Genomic DNA, 24,725 nt, shown 5'->3' on the forward strand with positions numbered 1-24,725 from the left:
GATCTTTTCTTCAGTAGGGTTATCTCATCCTCATATATATGCCTGCCCCCAAGGCCAAAGCTTTTGCAAAATTAACAGTGTACAAATGACGTGAACCTTCATGGTCTCATAGCTGTAATTGTTAAATAAAGTAAAGCAATAGGAAAAGTTTTACAAAATTAAAATCACGCAATTTAGCAAATAGCCTTAAAGTATGTATAGTGAGCGTGGACCCAATGCATAGTGATTAAAAACGGAAATCACTAAATAAACCTATATGTCCGTTCCCTTCCTGAATTGGAATGGTGTGAATATACCATCTGTTTCATTCATTTTAGAATACGTCATCTCCGTTACCATATACTTTCTAAGCTCTAAAGATCTTTCAGAGAATATGAGTAAACTGAACCTTTTCTGAAACTTCCATAATTTTGTAATTATAGGAGCCAGGGACCGGTGATTTTACTTTAATTCTACAGCTACATTCTTTAAAGATCAGAGTGCTGGATTAGGCCCCCCAACTCTGGACATTTCTGATGCTATTCATTTTAGGAGAAACAGTTTAAAAACAATTTATCGTGTGATATTAGATACATATAACATGATATTGCTTCCTTTGGCTTATTTATGATATTTGTAAGATAGTCTCACAGTGTATTGTCTTCTGCAGTTTACATTTTGTATACAATACGGTTTGTAAACTATATATCCCTGTGTGTAGCAATAATTTATTCATTTTAACTGCTGCATAAGAGTTCATTGGTTGAGGGACTTCCCTGGCAGTCCATTGGTTAAGACTCCACCTTCCAGTGCAGCGGGCACGGGGTCAATCCTTGGTTGGGGAGCTGCGATCCCACATGCCGTGCAGTGCGGCCAAGAAAAAAAAAAAAAGATTTCATTGGTTGAATATATCACAATTTAATTATTCATTCTCCTATCAATGGACTTTAGGGTTGTTTCCAGTTTTTCTGCTATTGCGACATTACTGTACACATATCCTGGTGACCATTAAAATTCATCAGGAGGGAGGTCATAGAATCAAGTTATGCAAATACTCGACACTACGATAAAGAGCAAAATTATTTTGAAACCAAAGGTTTTTCAATTTTGATACTTCAATAGGGTCATTTTCTGAAGGGACCAAAGATCTGTTTATTTAAGCTAAGTGTTACAGTATTGGTCAGACACTTACTTGGATTTCATTTTGAGTATTAATATCTGCAGGTGAAGAAAAATATAAAAAACCTGGAAAGAGATCACAGCAAGATCACAAAGAAAATTAATGCTTTGGAAAATAGGACCCAAAGATAGATTCTGTAGTGTGTGTGTGTGTGTGTGTGTGTGTGTGCGTGTGTGTATACATATATATATATATATATATATATATATTGATTATAATATATAAAAAAAATATAAACATGCCATAATTTCTTGCCTGTGACTAAAACTGCTATTGGGGATGTTAAGCTTTGAAAAATATGATTGATTTTAAGTATGATGTACCAACTTATAAGAAATTCTTTTCTGCAAGACACCATGACACTGTTTCCTCCCTGAGAGACAACGCCTGCGTGTCTCTCTGCTGTGTTATTCTGCTCTGCATTCTGTGTTGCCTGCATGTTATTCTGCTCTGCATTCTTCTCTCTTCAGCCTCCAACGATGCCAACTTTCATAGCTACCTGGCCTGAATCCTTAATTTAAAGCAGTTATTTAGGCTTTCTGCAAAGGACATTTAGAGGTCGCTTTCAAAATGAGCGTGGGTGTGCAGGATGGTGAAGGCCTAGGGCTGGCAGACGGTCAGTCAGATTAATTAATCAATTTAGTTTTGTTTAGTGGTGATGAAGGATTATGAAGTTTTGATGAGGGTTTAGGACATGTAAGCTGGAATATGCTCTCTTTTCTAAAGGAACTCAGGGAGCATGATAGCACCTTGAGACTCCCCTCCCTTCACGTCCCTCTTCCACTCCAGGGCAGGTGTCAAATGCAAAGGAGAGGAGGGAAGGGGGCACTGCATTAATGTACTTGACATCTTAACTTTTGCTCGGTGTGTCTTTGTAGCACAATACATTAATAATTATTTCAGTATATTCAATTGTTAGCAGACTTTTGTCAATGAGTCAAATTGAATAGTTCAGGTCAACTGAAGTCTCTTGAATGACTAGGTATTACATAATCTTCTTGAATTATTTCTTAGAATCTTTCCTCTTTAATTTAATATATTTAAATTTTGAAAACACTATCCCTGAGTGTTCAATGATTCAAGTATAAATACAACTGCCTAATTCATTATTACAAATGTTCATCTATAAACCTGGATTTTTTTTTTTTTTTTTTTACCTTGTGTTGCATAGGTTTTAAGATTAAAGGCTGGTACCATACACAAAATTTTGAAATGTTTTGGACTATTTTAAAAATAAATAAGATCTTTATGAAGGATTATAAATGTATTGAGAGACTTATCCCTCAAGTATACAGTTATCATATCATAAAAACAATATAGGGAAATATTTTACGGCTAGATATTGCTTACTAACCTCCAGCACAGTTAAATTTCTTTGAAGAAGGATCATAAATAAGTATTAACTGAATTTCACCAGGGTTTGAAAAAATGGGAATTACCAGCTGGTTACTGAAAAATGAGAAATGAAGGTGAAATAAATCAAATGAAATTGTGAATAACCAATTTTAGTGTCTGTCAGAGTTTGATTAGGCATCTTTGATGTCATATATTGAGCAAAAGTACATAGTTACCCTCCTACCTGTATGTTGTCCTTAGCCTACAGCTTCAGTTTATTTAAAAAAATAGCACACAAGTCACATCTTATAGAGCAACCTGTGCTGTTATGAATGGGAGGACACAAGTAAAAAATACCAAGAGCCTAACATTTGATATTATTGACTGAATTGGTATCTCTTTTTCAAAGAATTATTGCTTTAACACTGTTTTGCATTAAGTTTAGTAACCAGGTTTTTGTGATTTCATTCAATTGTAAGACGGTTGAAGAATAGCAAAGCATCTACCGATGGACATCGGTACGTTTTTCGTGGCCGGATCAATACAGAGGTGATGGAGGTGGAGAATGTGGATGATGGCACAGGTAAGTGATTGGTAGATTTAAAATGGAATGTCAGTAATAAACTCCCTTGTACGACAGACTTTTCACTTGAATAATTCATTGGCAGTGATTTTCAGCTTAGAAATACTTTGTTAGGTAGGACAGTCACAGGAAAAAGGCAAGATAAGGGAGAGGAGGACTCTTATAAAATGGAAAATTACATTCGGCTGGAACATGTTAAACCCTAGCATTAAACACAGAGATACACAAATAGCTGGGAGTGTCATAAAGTAGTAGTAATGTCCATAATGTACATATTTGTTTGATCGTGATGCTATTAAAATTGTCCAGCTTAAGAGCTATCATAGGAAAGCATTGAACCTCCTAGAATTACTTTTCATGGTACAGGCTTGGAAAGCCATTCAAAAAGTAGCACCAGATCATTTGTATTCTGTCCTGACTACTAGTTTATTTGTGTGGTTGGACAGAGGGCGAGAATGTTTGACCTCTAGAAAATGTGGTCTGTAATGCAGTGTTGGACAAACCATAGATTGCAATACAGTAGTCAAATTTGAATTGGATAAGATGGAAATTCTTTATTCTTAAGGTGTTCTTGAAAAGATATTTCAAAGACAAGGTTCAGCTGTCATTTTTAATATAAATATTTGAATGTATTTAAGATACTGAATGCATTGTTTTTATAAAACTAAATTTTGCTTATTAAAAAAATTGGAATTTGCAGAAAAATAGGTGAAAAGTAGTAGATAATCTTATCAACCAAAGATAAATAAATGAGAAAAAATTTTTTAAATGTCTTCAATTTTCCTTTGGTGCATAGGTAAAAAAATACTTGAAACATGAACTTTATATTGTATCCTTTTCCATTTAAATAAAAGCATTATCTTAATGATAGTCCTCTTTATCTTCATGTCTTGTCACCACATAAACATAGTTTTTATTGTTGCATAACAGTCAATTAAACAGATAAACCATAGTTACCTTAACAACTAGTATTGTTTCATAAGCTGGATTTAATACATTCTTAATTAAAAAGTGGCATAACTTTACAATGTTGAAAAGAGTACCGAGAATATAATAGCTGTTTTCTGATACACTTAAATTTTCAGTGTTATTAATTTGAGGCAGTGTTTTGGGAATTTAAAAAGGTCAATGGAGAAGCTACTTTTTAGAGTTTTAAAAGGAAAAATTAGAAACATTTTTTTACCCATAAACAATGTCATATGTTATTTTGGATGCTAGAAAAATGTTCTTTGAGAGCCTTGGCCTGGGGGACACATGAATATTCTCAGGACAAGAAGGAAAGCAGCAGACAAGAAGAGTGGTGGGAACACACTGGAACGTAGTGGGAAATGGAGTTGGCTAGTAGGGTGGAGTCAGTCTAGGGAGAATCTCTAAAGCAAACCTACATGTGTTGACTTGATTCAGTGGTGAGCTACCAAAGGCTTTTGAGCTGAGAAATGGCTGCTAATGAAAAATATTGGAGGAAAAGTCAGCGGGGTGTGAACAGGGCAGTGCCAGGCTCAAGTAATCCCAGGAGGAAAGGAAGGTTACAGAGGTGGCTTGCCCAGGGCACATACTCTACAAGGTCAGAAGCATCACTCTGGTGAGTTTGGCACTTGAACTTGAGTTCCCCTAATGTTCTGTGGGCGGAATACATTATGCTCATTTTAAAGTAAGTCTGATGTCTTATTACTGCAGGCTGCAGGTGGCTCTTGTGGTTTTCTTTGTCTAGGGTATGGGTAAAGGGGTAATAACGCTAGTGGGAATGTGGGATCTTTTAAGCTGCAGTGCTACGGTTCACTTAGCAATCTTTGCCTGGTTTTCGAAGAGGGGAGAGAATCTGAAGAGCTTGTTCTTGTTTGTGATACTGGCCTTGTAAGGTGACAGCTTGTGGGAGGGAGGTGTGGAAACACGTATAATTTGTTCTTTTTTTCCAGCAATTTATAATAAATTCTCAGTTGGTTATTTTTATAGATATTAAGGAGGGATGGTGGCCTAATTAGGAACTACAATAATAATTTTTATTACCTTACTAATTCCAATGATGCCTATCTCACGTGTATTATTAGGTTCTGCTATTTTGTGTGCATTGTGAATATGAATTAAATATGTAAAGGTAAGAAGAAAAGTACAAAAATTCCTTTTAAAAACAGATGGTAATTTCTTTAAAAGGGAAAATCCTCTGTCAGGTTAAATCTCTGTATTAACAGAAATTGTTATTGAGTATTCATGAGATTATGGCTAGAAGAATATCTAACTAATACATGATATATATAATATAATCCTATCCTGGCTCAAATGTAACCTGGAATTTTTAAAGTAGCCCTCTCCCCCACCTAGACAGAATCATTCGATAATGCATTTTTGGAACATTCTGTTTGTTCACAGATAATTTATGGTGATTTTGGAGCTAAAAGACTATGAGAACCAGATTTTGGGAGAATGAGTACCAAACCATTTCTTCCTCTACTCAGAACTTAGCAAATAAAATAGATCAAAAGAAACAAACAGCAGGTGTAGTGCCACGACCTTTTATGTTCTGTGGCTTACCTCCTATAATCCACCGTAGCTTCTTAGTGTCTCTCGGGGGAGACAATGGAAGATGTCACTTTAATTGAGGCAGATGCTGAGTCAGGCGTTTGTTGTATGTGTTTCTGTCTTGAAATCTTTGCGTTGCAGACTTTCATGCCAGTAAAGGCTGGTCATAATCAATGTCTATCCTCTGCCTGCCGTTAGGTAGGGAGCTGCCAGAAAGGGTTTGCTGATGACATTTTCAAATCCAGGATGTCAGTTTAGCCAAAATTATGGGGAGATCTAGAAAAAGACAATTAAATGTGAATTCACACTCAAAGAAGAATTTTTTCTTTCATAAAGCAGAAGCAGTATTGTAAAAAATTCAATAAATTCTTTTTATGTGGACTTTTGAAATGGTCCACATTAAAAAAAATCTTAAAAAAAAGTTTTATTGCTTTAGGAACTTGAACAATATTTTTGGACATTGAGGAAAGGAATGTTAATGAGTTTGGGTGGTTAATTTCCTGTAATATGTTAATGTTGTGAGTTAGAAATGTTCTGACTGCATTTAATATATAAATGTTTCTTCAAGTTTTAAAATTTGTATGGTCTTCAATACACATATATAAAGCAAAGGTATTTTGAAGAATTCCGTGGTTTTGGACCTTTTTTGAATGAGTGCATTACTCGAATATATGTTATATCTGTTCATTCACCTTTACCTATTAATTTTCAGCTGACTTCCACAGCAGTGGACACATTGTTGTTAATGGGTGGAAGATACATAACACAGCCAAAAATAAATGGTTTGTGTGTATGGCAAAAACACCTGAAGAGAAACATGAATGGTTTGAAGCTATTTTGAAAGAAAGAGAACGGCGGAAAGGTGGGTGTATGAATTGGGCATTATTATACTTTGTGAAGGTTCCAATTTAACAAGAAAGCAGAAAATGGGCAAAAGTTATGAGAAAGTAGATGGTGTCTGATGTTCACTTAGATTAACTATGTGATGTAAGCCCAGGCTAAGATACTTCTTGAATACTTCCAATGTTGTTACTGAAATAAAGTAAAAGAAAACATTATATAGTTAGCAAAATAATTATATTGTGGCTAGTGGTGTCTTTTAAATAATGTCTTAGTCTACTGAGGCTACTGTAACAGATTACCCTAGACTGGGTGGCTTATAAACAACAGAAATTCATTTATCACAGTTCTGGAGGCTGGGAAGGCCAAAATTCAGTATCCAGTGAGGGCTGTTTCCTGGTTCATGGATGGCCATCTTCTCACTGTGTCCTCACCTAGCAGAAGGGATGAAAGCTCTCTGGGGTCTCCTGAATAAGGGCACTAGTCCCATTCATGAGGACTCCACCCTCATGAGCTAATCCCCAAAGACCCTACCTCCTAATGCCATCACATTGGGCATTAGGATTCAACATACGGAATTTGGGGGCACACAGACATTCAATTTACAGCAAATAGTTTCACCTGCTTTAAAATTTGTTCCGTTTTCTTTGCACTTTATTCTTGCCATTTCTAAAGCATCATTATAGAGTTTTCCTTTAAGAAACATGCTTTAATAATACAATGCAGTGCTGTGGGGCCTGCAACAATTGCTCCCTCTATATTTAACAGTACACTGAAAATTCCTAGGCCACATATTTTGGTATTCTAATTATAAAATAAGGCAATTTGGATGAATATTAACTTTTTAATATCGTTACAATGCCACAGAATGTAATGTAACTCAGTAAGGAGCTTGTTCACACAAGGAGGCCTAGCTCAAATTCACTTCACGTTTTTATCAAGGTTTGCAAACAGTATTTGGTCTGGTGATACTCAGTTGTATGACGTTTATCTGCAAGTACTCGTATTTCTGTAATTCAGCTAGGAAATAGAAATGCTTGTATAACTACTATTTTCTTTACCAAATAATTGATGAGAAACGTGACAGTGTTTATTCCTTTTCTCAGAGATCTAGATATAAAATACCTCACTGGTGACAACATTTTGGAACACAAAGAGTTGCTTCCTCCATCTTTAGGTATTTCCCCATGAAGGGTGTAGAGAGTTTCTACCTTGATTAAAATATGCATAGCATACCTTTTTATAAGTATCTCCAAAACATTTAAAAATACTTACTCCTTTGATTGATCTTAGATGAAGAACCAGACAGAAAAATTTAAAACAGAGATCATGAATGCATAATTGGCTCTTTAAGTTTTGTTAAATCTAGCAGTTAATTCAAATAGCATAACAAATCATTTAGAAGGTAAATTGAATTTTTCATCAAGTTGAACCTTAACTACTCTTCCCAGAATGGCTATGCATATAAATACCCTTAAGACCAAAAAAAAAAAGGAAGAAAGAAAGCACATTCTATAACTCTGCTTATGTTAACAGGCTCTATTCTTTTTTTTTTTTTTTTTTTTTTTTTTTTTTTTTTGTGGTACGCGGGCCTCTCCCGCTGCGGAGCACAGGCTCCGGACGCGCAGGCTTAGCGGCCATGGTTCACGGGCCCAGCCGCTCTGCGGCATGTGGGATCTTCCCGGACCGGGGCACGAACCCGTGTCCCCTGCATCGGCAGGCGGACTCTCAACCACTGCACCACCAGGGAAGCCCCAACAGGCTCTACTCTTATTCACTATTACTGACCAATGTTAATGGCTTCTCCATAGTAAAGAATAAAATTTTAGTAAGGAATTTAGTAGCTAGAAGACTAAAAATAATCCAAGAATTTCTTCTTCTTCTGCCACAGTTCTTCATCAGTCCCATTTGCTGATTGTCAGTGTTCCCAGGATTTCCCCTTTGGCACTGGTCACCTCTGAACTTCCTTGCCTGCTCTGCGTTGTCTCTTCCCATCAGATTAACTTCCACTCTGCACTGCCAGGTTCTCAATCTTTATGTCCAGCCTTGTCATCTCTCTGGAGCTCCATGCCCACTTAATCAGCTGACCCTTGGACTCCACTTGAACTTCCAAACCTGCTATTGTTTACAGAGACTTGAGCTTCCCTGAACTTCGGCGGGTCTCTCCTAATTGTCTCCCTCTTTTTAAACCCTCCCGCTTTGTTTGTTCCCTACACTGTCCTTTGAACTTCCTTTCCTTCATTACTCTGCCTTCCCTCTCCCTCTGGTTTAAAACATGTAGATGTTCTCCCAGTAGAGAAGGAATGAAATACGCTGAGACTGCAGTTGAGTATGGACCCTGCTCACCCCTCCATCCACCTCCTGTCCTGTCACCTGAAACCCAGGGCTCCGTGCTGCATCCCTCAGAGGCCCTCGTGAATACTTTCTGTCTCTGGAAATCCTGTTCATACCTTTGCATTCAAACACAGCCCTTCTGTGAAACTTTTCCTATTGCTTCTCAGATAGAGGCGAAGTTCTCTGAATATGTTCTGCTGTAGCACCGTTTTCCCTCTAAGGCTGTCTCCAGGGCCACCGTGTCCAGCTGTGCTGATCTAGTCCTACAGAAGGGGTTCGGTAGCGTCTGAGATACAGCTGTTCTTCCTCCGCTGGCCAAACTGTAGTGTCTGAGATACAGCTGTTCTTCCTCCGCTGGCCAAACTGTGTGCCTCTGGGGCACAGTTTGCCCAAAGGTGCCATATGGCCCTGGGCATCTTGCCCTGTCTCCCTGGTACCCTATGAGCTTCTTGACAACCAGGGCCCTATCATAGGAGCTCTGTATCCACAGCCCCCAGCGCGTGGTAGACACACAATGAATGTTTGTTTAACGAAGACATGAACGAATGAAGAGACTTTTTCAGTTACCTGTCCTGTGTTTCGTTTTCGATAGGTTTAAAATTAGGAATGGAGCAAGACACCTGGGTAATGATCTCTGAACAGGGTGAGAAACTTTATAAAATGATGTGCAAACAAGGAAATCTGATCAAAGACAGAAAAAGAAAACTGACTACGTTCCCCAAATGCTTTCTTGGAAGGTAGGGTTGGTAGTCCGGGTGCATGTATTTCTTTCATATTTTCATGATCTCGTGTGTTAACTTTTTTTTAGTCACTTATTTTTCTCTAAAAAATATTCTCCTAAGTGTTTTTGAATCTTTCTTTACTATCAGCATTTCCTGGGCCATAGTGGGATGAGGGAGTGGACATAGAGCCAGGAATCCTGACCAGAAAAGTTAAGGCATTCATCCATTCATCCACGACTTCAGTAATTTCTGATATACTGTGTTTCAGGGGTGAAGCAGAGGCTGGGGTCAGGCAGGGGCGGGAGGGCAGGCGGGTTTGCCTGTAGGGACAGAGTCCGGCAAGGACATGAATACAGGGCCTGAGAGTCAGTTACACTGAAGGGCACACAGTCTACACTACCAATTAATTCAGAATTTAGACAGCTGGGCTAAGGATGAAAGGATATAGATGGAGAGTCTGAAAAAGTGGGTCACGCGAGGGGCCAGGCACACAGGAACAGGCGAGGAGGTCGCTTGGTTGTTCAGCCCAGAGCAGATTGATTGTATGTCCTTTGGTTTCTGTAGCCGACTGCACGGCTGCAAGTGGGAGTCCCTGGTGGGTTAAGCAGGTGGGGGGGATGCCTTCAGGTAGCTCTGCTTAGGGCAGCCTTTGTGCTGGCTTCTTCCGATAATTATTTCCAATCCTCCAGTACATACTTAGGAGTTAAAAACCTTATTTTTTAAAAAATTTTTATTTTTTGTGGTATGCGGGCCTCTCACTGTTGTGGCCTCTCCCGTGGCGGAGCACAGGCTCCGGACGCGCAGGCTCAGCGCCCATGGCTCACCGGCCCAGCTGCTCCACGGCATGTGGGATCTTCCCGGACCGGGGCACGAACCCGTGTCCCCTGCATCGGCAGGTGGACTCTCAACCACTGCGCCACCAGGGAAGCCCAAAAAACCTTATAGTTTTTAAAGATTCAGAAACTAGTGATCGGGGAGTGTGACTAGCCCACGTTCATACAGCTAGTAAATGCCAGTGTCAACGCTATAAAAGTAGACTGGGGAGGTAGTTCATAGCCCAGACTTCACAATCAGACTGTCCCCACTCAAATCTGGTCCTGCCACTGGCTAGTTGAGAGACTGGGGAGAGTTAAATTTCTCTTTCCTCTCTAACAATGGAAATGATTGTAGTGCTTACCTGTAATACCTACCAGAATGTCTTGGTATTTTTCTTTTCTTCCAGTTTTATTGAGATACAGTTGACATACAGCACTGTATAAGTTTAAGGCATACAGCATAGTGATTTGACTTACATACGTCATGAAAGGTTTACCACATCCATTATCTCATTTAGACACAAAGTTAAAGAAATAGAAAAACATTTTTTTCCCTGTGCTGACTCTTAGGATTTACTCTATAGCAGTGTTCATTATATTTTAGCATGTCTTCTTAATTAGTTATGTAGGCACACAAGCTCACCACAGGCCACACCAATCCCAGCCCTGTTAGAATACAGGCCAGGAAACCCAGTGCTTTCAGGGCAGCAGGGGGCCTCTTCTTCAGTGGGGTGGTGCTCCCAGCAGGACACACAGCTGCCAGCAAGCTAGAGCTGCTTGTGTTGGCTGTGCCCCAAGTGAAGGTTCTTGTGCAAAGGAAAGAGCAGCTGTGAGCCCCTCTTGGTTTCTAAGTCCCACGTTGCAGAGAAGACGCTCTTTCTCGTAACAACTTCATGGGCATAACTTCCAGGGTCCCCAGATCACGTGCCCACTTACAAGAGAGTCATACCAGGCTATGGCTTCTCACCATATATTTATAAGTATGGAGTTGAGCCATCAGAAGCCATTTTTACCACAAGCAGCGCTGCCTAGTTACACAGCTGACACCTGACCTTCATCAGGTTTCTAGGGAAGCAGAGCTAGAAAGCTAACCCAGGGTCAAATTTGTCCTTATTGAAGAAGGGGTTTTATTAACCCTTTACCCACACTATTATGTTTAACTCCAGGACAGCACTATGGGGTTGATAGTCTTATTAATTCTATGTCACTGAGGAAAAAACCTGAGGCTTAGAGAGCTAAATTTACTAACCCAACGTCATGCAGCTGGTAGAGACAGAAACAGGATTTGAATCCAGGTTGTTTTATTGCAAAGTACATGATCTTAACCGCTATGCTATATTCTACTTTACTTTTATTTTCTTTCTTTTGGATGGTTCTTATTTAATAGAAGCATATAAAGAACTCTAACAACTTCTTCTGCCTTAAAATGTGCATTGTAGACTAGACATCCAGTTTTGAATTTCTGTATCCCTTGGTTATTTGGCTTTACCATATGTGTTGCTTTTAGTTTTGAAATAAATGGAAAAGTAATTTCCTGACACTTTCCATAGCTTTGCTTCTCTGGCCTCTGTGCAAAAAATAAAGCCATTCTAAAATATATTCATTAGTTAATGTAAGAGTTCGAATGTTAGCTTTTTAAATATGAGCATGATTAAATATTTTATTGTAATAAGTCTCTGTATTTAGTGTTCTCTTAATGATACCACGTGGCCATAAAAAAAAATCAGTACTGAGCTGAAGCTCTCCTAAGTGTTATAAAACATCCCTTCTCTTATCTGAGATGCTGGGGCCCCCCATCCTCTCCCGAAATGCTGAAAGATGTGAGCTGTGGTCCTCAGTGGCCTTTCTCAGCCACGGCAGATGTGTGCGATAGACAGTTCTGACGGTTGGTTTCGTGTTGGCGTATTCCTTATGGATGACAGTTTAGCTATAACAATGAATTTACCAAGTAATTTTAAAATTTGAAAACAAGGTAGTCAGACTTCTCTGTGTCTTTTGGTGTGTATCAGTCTTCTATTGCTGCAAAACAAATTACCATATATTTAGTGACTTAAAAACAATGCCCATGTATTAGCCTGTATTTCTGTAGGTCAGAAGTCTAGGTGAGTTAGACCAGGTTCCGTGCTAAGGGTCTCACAAGGGCAAAATCATGGTGTTGGCAGAGCAGGGGCTGGGCCCTTATCTTGAGCGTTTGAGGAAGAATCCACTTTCCAGCACATTCGGGTTGTTGGCAGAACTTAATCTTTTGTAGTTGTAAGCGTGAGGCCCCCGTCTCCATGCTGGCCATTGGCCAGGGCTGCTCTCCGTTAGAGGTTGTCTATATTCCTTGGTATACGACCCCCCTCTTGCTGCAAAGCCAGCAGTGGCACATTGAATCTTTCCTGTGCTTTTACTTGTTCTCACTTCCTCTTGTGCCACCAGCCTGAGAAAATGCTGCTTCAAAGGACTCAACTGATCAGGTCAGGCCCACGTGGTTAATTTCCATATTTTAAGGACAACTGACATGGGATTTTAATTACATATGCCAGTCCATTCACAGGGCTACCTAGATTGGAATTTGATTGACAAACCAAGGGGTAGGATTCCTGATAGGGGGGTGGGAGAACATCTTTAGAAGTCTGTCTACCATACAGGGCATGCAGTTTAATTTTGTCTGCCCTCTTGGAGTTTCAAACCCACTGGTTCTTTGTGCCTGGAAAGCTACTTTTAGACAGTTTATGTCTTATATTAAGTCATTATTACTCTATCTAGTTCTGTCGTTTAGCTGTCTTTAGGATCTGTTGTTTTCTCTTTCGTCCCAAATTTGCTTTTATATGCATAATAACCTATAGTTAAAGCTACTTTAGAATTTTCCCTTTGTGTTTACTAAAGGTCTCAATAAGCTGAATAGTTATTAAGTATAGCTTAGGTAAGTCTGAATGTATGGACATGAGTTTTCTAGAATAGGGTCCAATTTATATCTGTGGGCCTTGCATATGTGAAAACAATGTATGTGAAATACACTGCAAGCATTCCTTTATATTTTGAGACTCCTTTCGTAGCTGCTTGATAAATGCATGGTAAGGATAGACTTCCTGGGGGAAGAAAATTAATGATTTAACTTCATTGGATTTCTGTTGCAGTGAATTTGTGTCATGGCTGTTGGAAATTGGAGAGATTCACAGGCCTGAGGAAGGTGTTCACTTGGGACAAGCACTGTTAGAAAATGGAATCATCCATCATGGTAATTATTTTATTAATCGCCTATTTATTTATCCACAAATTACGTGTATCTTCATTGCATTGATCAGTTTAGTTTATAAAACTTCTCCACATTATAGGATGCTTATGTTTTTTCCAACATCTTTGAGTGCCTCATCTATATAGAATATTGTTTCAGGGAGTATAGGTTTATGGTGATATATTTAACTTGAAACAGACAGTTCCAACACAGAATTCCAGGTAAGTGACGTGGGACTGAAGAGGAAGGAACGACGAGTTCTAACTATAGTATTTGGGATGCTTTGTGAGGGAATTGGCCTTAGTGCTGGGCATTGTAGAATGAATGGAACTCTGACAAGGACAGAAGACAGAAGGACATTCCACCCTGAGGAAGTAGTAGCACTCAGACACGGGAGTGGGAAGGTTCACGGTGGCCTCTTCAGAACTAACGCAGAGTCTCACGTGGCAGGACCGTATCCTTCACGGATGAATATGCTGGGATGAGGGGTGTGGTGAGAAAGGTAGGCAAACACCTGATCCCAGCAGATTTTAACCTGCTGGCTGTGTATGTGGGGCTTCTTCTGAGGGACATGAGGAGGTGATGGGCATCTGGAGACAGAGGAGTGACCAGATCTTGATTTTGGAGATAACAGATGAGTGGAGGGTTAGAGATTACAGAGATCCCTGCCCATGGGGACCCTTCCTTCCCCAGGAGGGAGAGGACCAGGGCCGTGTCCATGGCATGATGAGAGGGACCCATTCAAGAAATTCTGGAGAAGCTGAGATAGCATATTTGACGTCTATTTGGATTTAGGAGGTGAAGAGTGAGGGGTGAGGTAGATTATTCTGAGATTTTTTGTCTGGATGACAGACATAGTTAATTCAAGATGATGAGCATCGGGGGGAAGGTGAAGGGTTTGCGGTGGCTTGGGTATGAAACATCTGCAGGGGAGCGTTCGGCAAGAGGTTGAGAATGTGTGGGTGTAACACTCGGGGTAGAGAGAGCGTGAGGGTCAGATTTGGGAATCACTTCAAGAGAGCATGAGGTTCTTAGCACATCTATAAGAGACTACAAACAAACAAAAAACAAGAAAGCGGTGATCATGGGACTAAGAAAAAAAGCCTGAAGAATCTCTAATGCAAAATGTGGGAGAGGAGAAAAAGACAGGGAACTGTGAATAAATATGGATATTTGGCTATGGTGTTTTGATGTTCATTGTTTTTTCTAAATTAGAGTGAGGTGAAAACAAACTAAATCCTCCAAATTTTTCCCCACCACAGTAGATGCTGCCAATATAATGTACCCCCATCTACCCAGATAGGAATCCCCTGGCACCTACCACCAAACAGGTCTCTAGTTAGACCACCGCTCTCCCTTCCAGGGTCTCCACCTTCTTCCCAGTCACCACCTTCTCTGTCCTTGCTTCCACATTTGTCCTCCATCCCCATAGAACACTCTCCAGGTAATGGCTGAAGAGACCTTTTAAGTCATTTGTAAGATTCAGGCGTTCTCCTGCTTACAGGCATCTACTAGCTTCTCATTACACTTAAAGAAAAGTCCAGACATCTTACCTAAATCTCTTACCATGGCCCACAAGGCCCTACATGATAGGGCCCCTGACTTCCTCTCTGAGTTATCACATAGTGCTGTACCTAACTCGTTACGCTGGGGCCACCCTGGCCTTCTGTCTCTTCTTTGAACACTCCAAGATGACTCCCCATTTAGGATCTTTGCTCTTGCTGTTCTCAATCAACAATTGCTTATTAATTCCTAGTATATGCCAGTGACCTTTCTAGGTGCTGGAGACACAGCAGTGAATGAAACGACAGAAGTCTCTGTATTACGACTCATCTTCCATGACACTCTGCCTTTTAGAATCCTACCCAGTCCCGTTATTCCAATAAACTACTTCTTAAATTTTTGAAATTTTCTTCATGTACTACTTATCACTCTCTGAAATTATCATGTTGTTTTGTTTCTTTGTTTAATATTTCTCTCTTTATCTCCCATCCCTACTCTAGACTGCAGTCAAAATATAAGCACCGTGAGAACAGGAGCCTTGTGTGTTAATATACAGCAAACACCTAGAATGCCCAGCACATATAGGTGTTTAATAAATTATCTGCTGAGTGAGTGAATAAATGAATAATTATATTTTGAGCAAACAGATAATGTTGATAAATTGTATTTGATTTTGTACTTGGTTCATTAATGCCATTAAAACACCATTTAGCATCTAGTATGCTAAGAAGTGTCATCCAGTATCTTATAAGTAAAAATGAAAAGATGTTGAGTTAGATGGCTTTCCTCTTTATGCTCCTCTTTCCCTTCTTCTAACCCCATGACCAAGTATATATTTGGGACAAGAGTGGACTGTATTTGTTTTATCCTGCAATCTATTAAAGCTGAAGTAGGTGGCATGTAAAGAGGTTTTGTATACAATCATTGACCTTCAGAAGTGATTATTCTTTTCCCATTCAGACTGTGTACTTCCAGGGCCTGTGTATTGCCAATAGAGCAAGGAAGGGAAAATCTGTTTAGGGATACCTTTTATTTACTCCTTTCCTTACTGATTCTTTCCTTCATTCTACATGTAAGATATTATGCTAGGTACTTGAAGGTATGTAAATATGAACCCTCGACCTTGTTTTTCTTACGGTCTAATAGTTTTTAAGCCTATCATTTTACCTTGTCCATCAAGAAATCCAGCTGCTGGAATATTTCCTTTCAGACAAGACAGAAATCTACTAGGATGGGAGAACTAATTTTCTGCAAGGACTATTGAGAAGGAAAACTGTATCGGTTAACACTAGCTGCTGTAACGAATAAACCTCCCCAATACAGTGGCTTACATTATAGAAGCTAATTTGTCACTCATGTACAGTTCAGTCAGTGGTGGAGGGTGAGGTGGTGGCACCCTGCTCCATGCAGAGTTTTGGTGCCTGACAGAAGTTCTTCCATCTTCAATACAGTGCTCCTAAAGGTCACCTTGAAGGGAGGGTGGAGTTTCTTTTAAATGGGTTCGTACCCTTCCCATTGTGCATCACTTTTGTGCACATGTCCGTGGGCACAACTCAGATATGTGGTCACCCTTGGCTGCAGGAGGCTCCTAGAAATGTCCTGTACGTGCATATGCGGGAAAAACAAAAGCTAAACCAATTTGGTAAAAAACTACCCGATTTCTGCCCCTGAGGCTTAGCTCCTGGGTCAGTATAAGATCTATGAAATCATATGAAAGACAGAGTAATCATTATATTTATTTGTTAATGTTTTACAATGATATCAGCCCATAATAGTCACAAAAATCACTTTTAACATTTCTGTTTTCAGTTGAGGTTATTGTGACTTCTGTTGTTAATTTGAGTCTTTAATCTTTTATGAATTAGAAATAACAGAAAAAAATGGTTTAAAGCTATCTATCAACAATAGATGCTGCTATGAAATTGTTTAAAAAATTATGGATATGTAAGTTTTTGTACTTCTATGGGATTACTTAACTATATTCTAGAAAGAGCTATGCTAAGTTTGTCACAGTATTTTCCTTTTTGACTATGAGGTACCTTGTAACAGATAACAGGATATTAGAGAAGCTTTATTCCCAAAGCTGGAAAGGTCAGGGTGCAAGGAGAGGTCATCCTTTCAGAGGAGCTGTAAGATTATTTTCAAGTCACCCATCCACTCTTGCTTTCATCGTTCAACACAGGTGATCCAGCAATTGTATGAGGAAGAGTTGCTTGTTTACTTAATGAATTAGGTTCTTAAAATTGAAGACAACTATTATGGGTGGAATTTTACTTACTTTACAATAACAAAACTGTTGTTACTTTCCCTGAAGACATGCGTAGCTAGGCAGACACGTTCAAGTCAATTTTAAGTTAGTACAAAGTGGAGGTGGAATAATATTTATTCAATCTCTTCATGAACATAGTACTCTAGAGTCTGACCTTTTCAGTTCAGGAATGCTGAAAGATCTGGAAGGAATCACAGAGAGAACCACCCTTACTTATTTTGTTAACATATGTCTCAAAATATTTTAATTGCCTCCTCTTAAAAGAGAAAAATTCAACAGCATAAGATTTTTTTTTTGGAACGGATATCAGAATTTCAGTCCTAATCAACTTTCCTCCCCTTCCTCAGACACCACCTTTTCCAATAATACAATTTTGAAAAGAAAGTAGTAAATTCTGTATTAAAATTTATTCTGAAATTTCAAATTCAAGAACAGTTTATTATTTCACTTAAAAGAATTGAAATCTTTTTGAACAATGATATTTATGACCTGCTTAACTCTTTTTCTGAGAAATTTAGCACTGAGTACACTGTATTAAAAGTCCTGTTGGTCACAGTTTGATTTTAGTGGCCTGTGCTGTTACTGTTACCAGGATCTGATCAGTTGTAATGTTCGATTTGGTATACAGAACTTTTGTTGCTGGAAGTAACCTTTTTTTTTTTTTAGTGTCCAAAGTTAACTAATAGAGATTCTCCCAAGCCTAGGATAAGAGAACATATTATGCAATTTCACGTTAATAATTTTATTAGAATGAAGAAATATGGGCCAGGCAGGCTAGTTTCATTAGTATGTGGTTCCAGCTGCATTTTAGTGAAAATAGAATTCCTAAAATAAAGTTGAATGAGCCATCTGTTTTATAAAGAGCCAGCAAAAAAAAAAAAGTTGACTGTTAATGCTATTATTCACATTGCAGATATTGTTGAGAACTTCATCAGGGGCAAAGCCTTGCTGTACTGGGAATTCTTGGGCTGAGGCAGCATATGCTTTCTCTGTGATATGTTGATAATGTTCTTCTTGTCTGGCTTTATTATTTACATTATAAGTGCTTATGTGGGAATTCAGAGAGCTCATTCATTATAGCCAGTGGTGTGCTGAAGTTGGCTGGTCAAAGCTGTAGAGAGCTGGTGATTAAATGTTTAAAAAAATTGCAAGCCTGTAGTTAAGCACAGCTATTATTAAAATTAAATTATATAAACATATAAGTACCTAAATTATAAACAAAGGTACTATATCCTTAGAACTCATCACTTCCTAATTATTTTACTACCTTTTATTGTTATCTGTGGTCTTGGTGTTACTTATGTCTGTTATTTTTGTATGATGGAAATACTAAATAATAGTGTGTCACTGTACATCTCATTCTGTGTTCAGTGACTTTATTTTGGTAGCTGGAAATTGGCCAGCGTGGGAGTATTTGATACCGTGGAAACTGACGAATGTTACACATCAGTGCTCCTTCTTCCACAACACTAGAGAACAAGCTGTTCATCATTTACCAGTACATCCCTGGTAATATCCAGCATCACAGAGTTGTTTAAAAGATGTCATTCAGCAACCTTTCTCATAAAGGTTATAAACCCATTTTCCGTGCTGGAGAAGCTGGGGGAGTGGATTTGTATGCAGAGCTATTCACTGTTTTTCCAAGGCAACAGCGTAGAGTTGCAGATTAGCCCAAGGTTCATTAGCAAAGTCGCAAGAGTTTACCTTACAGTGAAGCATTCCGTTTTGAACAGGTTGAACCACCACTTCTTTTATTGTGGCAAGATACCTTTGGGCCCAAGTTTCCTTGAATTTTGGAACATCAATATAATAACTTATTTCAATGAATCTTAAGGGATAAAAATGGGAATAGGTAGATTGCAGAGGAGAAATAAATAACTGGTCTTGAAACATGCCGTAGGATTTCAAAATATTTCTTCCGATTTTATTTTTCTTTCACATATGCTTTTTTTTCTTTTTGGCTTAATCTGGAAAAAAGATGCCAAAAGTTGTGTTGTCTATCCCTTTTTGGCAGCAAGCCTGTCTCAGTTTTATGGCTGCAAGCCATGCATTTGGTTTGGCTAGATGAGGGTGAAATTGCTGAAACTTTGCATATGCGCGCGCGCGTGTGTGTGTGTGTGTATGTGTGTGTGTGTGTGTGTGTGTGTGTGTGTGTGTGTGTTACAAGTCTCTTGGCTTTCTTCTGGATTCACCAATGTAGTTCATGAGAATTCTGACAGATTTTTCTCCTCCTTCAACATTTTTAGCAAAAAGTAAAGGTCAAAGTCTTCTATGTAATCATGAAAATAGAGCCGATTGCAAAAATCATCTCTTCTGCAAATTTTTCGTTCCCTGTAAATAAAACATTTAAATGTAAACTCTTTGAGATTTAATTTGAGGTCTTTCCTTTCTAGAGCAGTTTTTTTTTTTTTTATCAGACTACCTAGAAAAAAAGGAAACTTGAGAGAAAGTTTAGTAGGAGTCTTTATGAATAGAAAGTCTTATCTTAAGGATGGAAGTGAAGGTTGACCACTCTCATTTTCCACTGAGGAAAAAAAAAATTAAGTGACGTGTAAGAAAAGCATTTGTCAGTGTAAGAAAACTGTTAAAATTTTGGAATCAGTTACATTCTGAATTTATCTAATCTACTCTGAAGATCTAAACACAGGATAAATGGTCAAGATTGGTATATGTGTGGTCTTGGCCTGATCGCTGTGGGATAAGACAGATAAATGCTAAAATTCACTTCTGGGGCTGAGAATCAAATTATAACCCACTAGTTGGAGTATCTGCTATTCGAAGGGCACTTTTTGCTTGACTTTGTGAAGAAATAGAAAACACAAACTCGTCTATTTTATTTAAGTGTAAATCACTACACACACGCACAAATGCATACGCTATGCTACCTAAATGTGGCTAACCTTAATTTAGTTCTTCAGTCATTACATGGAAGTTGTAACTATATTATATATAACAAAATCTTATCATGAATCTTACTATCAAAATACTGGATTAGCATTACTATGTTAGGAAAATGAAAGCTTTTGATAAAACTAAAAGTTTCAGTATTTGGGAATATGTTTTTTATCTGCCAGTTTTTAGATTGTCAGGATTTTAATATACTGTTCTTATGTTCTTAGTTACGGATAAACATCAATTCAAACCAGAACAGATGTTATATCGATTTCGCTATGACGATGGAACCTTTTATCCAAGAAATGAGATGCAGGATGTGATTTCAAAGGTAACAACCTCTCCCATAACCTTTTATCAATAAAAGAATTTGTGTTGTCGTTATATTCTTATCTTCAGCAAGATAAAATCTTGTAGAGAGACTTAAAATAATTCTGCCGGTATAGAAAATTTTTACATGACGTACGTAAGCAAACCTCTTGATTTTTTTCTTGCTATTTTAAGAATTAGAATGTTAGATCATTGTTTTTATTCTCTTTATCTAATTCTAAAAGGGAATAGTGCAGTTGCATAACTCAGAAGATTATATCTGTTGAAAACTGTTTCACATGTAGCGACAAGTGGTCATGATACTTGAATAAATTTAACAAAAAGATAAATACATAAAATTTATGTAATATCAGTTTTCTTTGTACACTTGACAAAATTTATATTGACATGTAATGATCAAGTAGTATGATGGACCACTACATAGATTTATATTCTGTTTACATTATATCTCGAAATTTTATATTTTAAGAAAATAGTTTTAAAAGTCCTCTGTGTATGTATATGTCATATGTATATGAAAAATTCATAGCACAATTTAATCCTATTTTTAAAGATTTAAGTTATATTATTTTTATGATGTAATGTATCATTTGAATAATAGGGTAATGATTTCAGCATGTTGACAGTGAATCTGTTTTATTCAAAATTTCATCGGTTTGTCCTTTGAGTGATCTTACTTGCTTTTGACATATTTTTGTCTTACAATAGGGCGTACGATTATATTGCCGTCTTCATAGTCTGTTTACTCCAGTGATAAGGTGAGTCTAGTTTCTAAGTTCTGGGAGGTTAAATGGAAATATTTATATTGCATATTAGATAAATATTATTAAGCTGCAACTTAACTTATTTTGTTTTTCTTCCCAAAGTGAAAATTTTACTTTTAAAGATTAAGTCACAATTTATCTGAAAATATTTCTGAATTTTCTGAGGCTCTAATTATACCATTTCTTCTACTCTTTTTATTCTGATTTCTAATATTATTTGCCATTAATTCATAGTAAATTACAGGCTTGATTTTGAAATGATCCACCTTCAGTTAATATTTAATAAATAATAGTTGGCTGGTTGGTAGAGGATTTCAAAATACTGTTTACTATAAATATTTACCATTATGGTTATTTGTATACTAATTTTTTTCATTAGACTGTGTAATCAAATCTTGGATATGTATTTTATTTAACAATATTTTTTAAATCATCTTTTATCCAAAGAAAAAATTTTGCACTTGAAAATTAAGAATTGATTTGGAGTTAATAATTATAATTTTCTCATTTTTTTTCTGTACCATGTTTTAACTTCAGAAGAGGTGCCTTTTTGTTTTTTAAAGAGAAATCAGGATTCATTTGCAGTTTATCTCTTTAGAAAAACAGCAGGAAACTGAGTTCTGTGTTATGATTACTAATAGAGATCATCAGTACTTTTGTAATATGCACTCGTATACACTAACTGGTAGGATGTAATGTAATGTAAAACTAATTTCAGACGGCCAGATATCATTTGGAGTTTACTGACTAAAACATACTTTTCGGAACAGAAAAATGAGCATACTATTTCTAAAATGAATATAGAGGCTTTTCAGTCGTGGCTGTAGAATCCAAACGTTTGATGGACAGTGTTTCTGTTTTTCACTCTGCTTTCCAATTCCAAGAAAATGCAGAGCTTAAAAAAAAAAAGATTCCAAAAGTTGCTGGTAAGCGTTGGAATGCCCACACTGCAGGTCCCGAAGGAGAAGACAGAATTTTACCTATTACTCCTGAAAATGCCCTGTCCACTTTCACAAGCAGGCTTCACAAAGTAAAAAGAGGTGAAAGGAACCAACATTCGTTGATTGTCTGCTATATTCCTGGCACAGGCACTCTGTGAATATGTTGGATAACGTAATGCTAAAAGATGGTTTGATACTTAAGGTTTTTTTCTGCTAAACTAATAGAAAAGGATACTGGATAATTTTTTCAGGCCACACGTGTATGTATATGTAGGTTTCACATGTGAGAAAATGTGTTCTGAAAATATATTTTAGCCATGTGGGATTTCTTATCAAGAAAGTTATATTCTGAAAGAGCTGATAAGAAGGAATTGTTCTTTGGCTAGAAATGACGATGGTTTATGAGTTGTGCAAGGTAAATTTACGAGAAAAAACCCCATAAAACAGATGGAATGTACGATAGTCATGTGTGAACTCAGCTTATGAAAAGAAAAATGACTTGGGTGAAGAATCCACAGCCCCACGTGTGGTCTATAAAAGACTCCTCTGTCCTTCTTATTGACACATGGAAACCAAGATGAAATGGGTGATGAGGTATCAGAAGTAGGGAGGTAGACTTAAAAAGATTTTTAAAAATATGCTCTTGATTACTGGCTAACTAGTTCATTCACTGTTGAACTCTCAGAAATTTCATTCATGTTTCAGGGAGCTTTTTATGAAAATGGATGAAATCATGTCAATATTAATTGTAATCTACTGACAGAAGCTAAAGAACCCTGAATATAGCCAGTAATTTTTTGTCACGCCAAGTTGATTGCAGTTTGGATTTTTTGGACATGTTGAAAAGACTGTCGTTTTCTCACTCCATTTTGATCCAGGCCTGCAAACCTGCAAAGTAAATGAATTACAGGTTTCCACCCTTGGGACCTTATTCTGACCATGAGCACTTTGTTGGTATCTAACTAGACTTTGAAACGTTTCTCAGAACTGGGAAGTCTGCAGAAAGGAGAGTCTGCTGTGGAGAGCCAGGATTCCCGGGGCTGCCTGGGGATGCAGCGTGGCTGAGTCCGTGCTCTGATCAGAGAAAATGAATCACGAGGTTCTCGGTGTGTTTCCCTCAAGACAGGCCTCAGGTCTCCCACTACAGCTGAGCCTAATGAATAATCCTCTGGGGCAAATCCTGCCTTCCTGGAGAACTTAGGAGCAGAAATACAAGGGGTTGCTTTATTTCCCGTACTTTGAGATTTTTCGTAGACTCTATCTTGATTTAAAGGGAGGGAATTCTATTTTATTATTCTTTTACTAATGAGCTATTGTATTTCTAGCCAAGTTATTACCAGGTAACATAACATTAACAATCAGTTTGGAGATAGGAAAATGTGAAAGAAGAAATGTCCTGTTTTGGTATCCTTGTGGGTTTCTTCTTCTGGTGTGAGTTGGTGAAGGGAGTTTTCAGGTGTGTACGCCTTGTAAAGCTGTCTTATTTACACATAAGTGGGACAGTCAATTCAAATTACATTGAGTAAACTCTTCTGTTGCACACTGATACGAAATGAAATGGTTCCTTGTGCTTACTTGTCCTCTTGCTTAATGTTTTTTCTTTCTCTTTCCTTTATAGAGATAAAGATTACCACTTAAGAACCTACAAATCTGTGGTTATGGCCAACAAGCTGATAGACTGGTTAATTGCACAGGTAAATAGACAAATAGAAGTTACTGAGTTACATTCATTGCTGCTTTAGACTTTGAAGTGATTTAGGTACTTTTTAAAACTCCCACTTGCCAATGAGACAGTGAAATAACTTGACCAAGTTCATACAGCTAAAATGAAGGAGAGTTAGGATTTGAACCTGGATCATCTGACTTCAGAGTCCCAGACTTGATTTTTATGCAGTATTGTCTTTCAAGAGGAAGGTGTTTCTGGATTCAAAAATATCACCTGAGATCCATCAAGAAACGAAGTATAATTTAAATAAATGTGCATGTACTAAAATTACTTGTATGTTTTGTTCACTGATTTGTTTTAAGGTATCTGGTTTTTAGTCCTAGCAGGTTATATTCTAATCTCCCTGTGCCTTCTTCTCTGTTAGATAATAATTGTGTTTTGATAATATGAGCTTTACTTCTCTGAAATGGATTGAAATTTCCAATTAGTGTGAACAGGGGAGGGTGAATGGGTGAATGCGGTAAGATGTATCATTTACGTATTGCCCTATGTGTATGGCTAGAAGCTTTTGCAACTGAGATCTGCCCTGCTTTTCATGCTAATGGTAATGCTTGTCCTCCTAATGCAGCTGTAAACTTTATAAGCCCATAGGTAGACAGCATCACAAAATATTTACCCCTCCCCACGGGCCCACTCTCAAGCGTCACTCCCCTCCCCCCCCCAAAAATAGAGTATCCATCTGCATACACTGTAAATAGGAAAGTATAAAACTTGCTGTGATTTTTGTTCTGCTTCTTAGAATGTGGGAGCTGATAGCTGGTATTGAGAAAACGTT

The 24,725-nt window shown here is 37.9% G+C and overlaps 1 protein-coding gene across 1 annotated transcript in view; it reads left to right on the plus strand.

The window, feature by feature from the left end:
- Positions 1-24,725, plus strand: part of PREX2 (phosphatidylinositol-3,4,5-trisphosphate dependent Rac exchange factor 2) — a 284,172-nt gene that overhangs the window by 105,750 nt on the left and 153,697 nt on the right. The window contains exons 8-14 of the mRNA XM_065895649.1: positions 2,974-3,077; positions 6,307-6,456; positions 9,361-9,505; positions 13,428-13,528; positions 20,417-20,520; positions 21,228-21,277; positions 23,843-23,918. Coding sequence (XP_065751721.1) covers positions 2,974-3,077; positions 6,307-6,456; positions 9,361-9,505; positions 13,428-13,528; positions 20,417-20,520; positions 21,228-21,277; positions 23,843-23,918 — 730 coding nt within the window. The remainder of the gene's footprint in view (positions 1-2,973; positions 3,078-6,306; positions 6,457-9,360; positions 9,506-13,427; positions 13,529-20,416; positions 20,521-21,227; positions 21,278-23,842; positions 23,919-24,725) is intronic.

Source organism: Phocoena phocoena, chromosome 17, assembly GCF_963924675.1.
Source record: "Phocoena phocoena chromosome 17, mPhoPho1.1, whole genome shotgun sequence".
Lineage (NCBI taxonomy): Eukaryota > Metazoa > Chordata > Mammalia > Artiodactyla > Phocoenidae > Phocoena > Phocoena phocoena.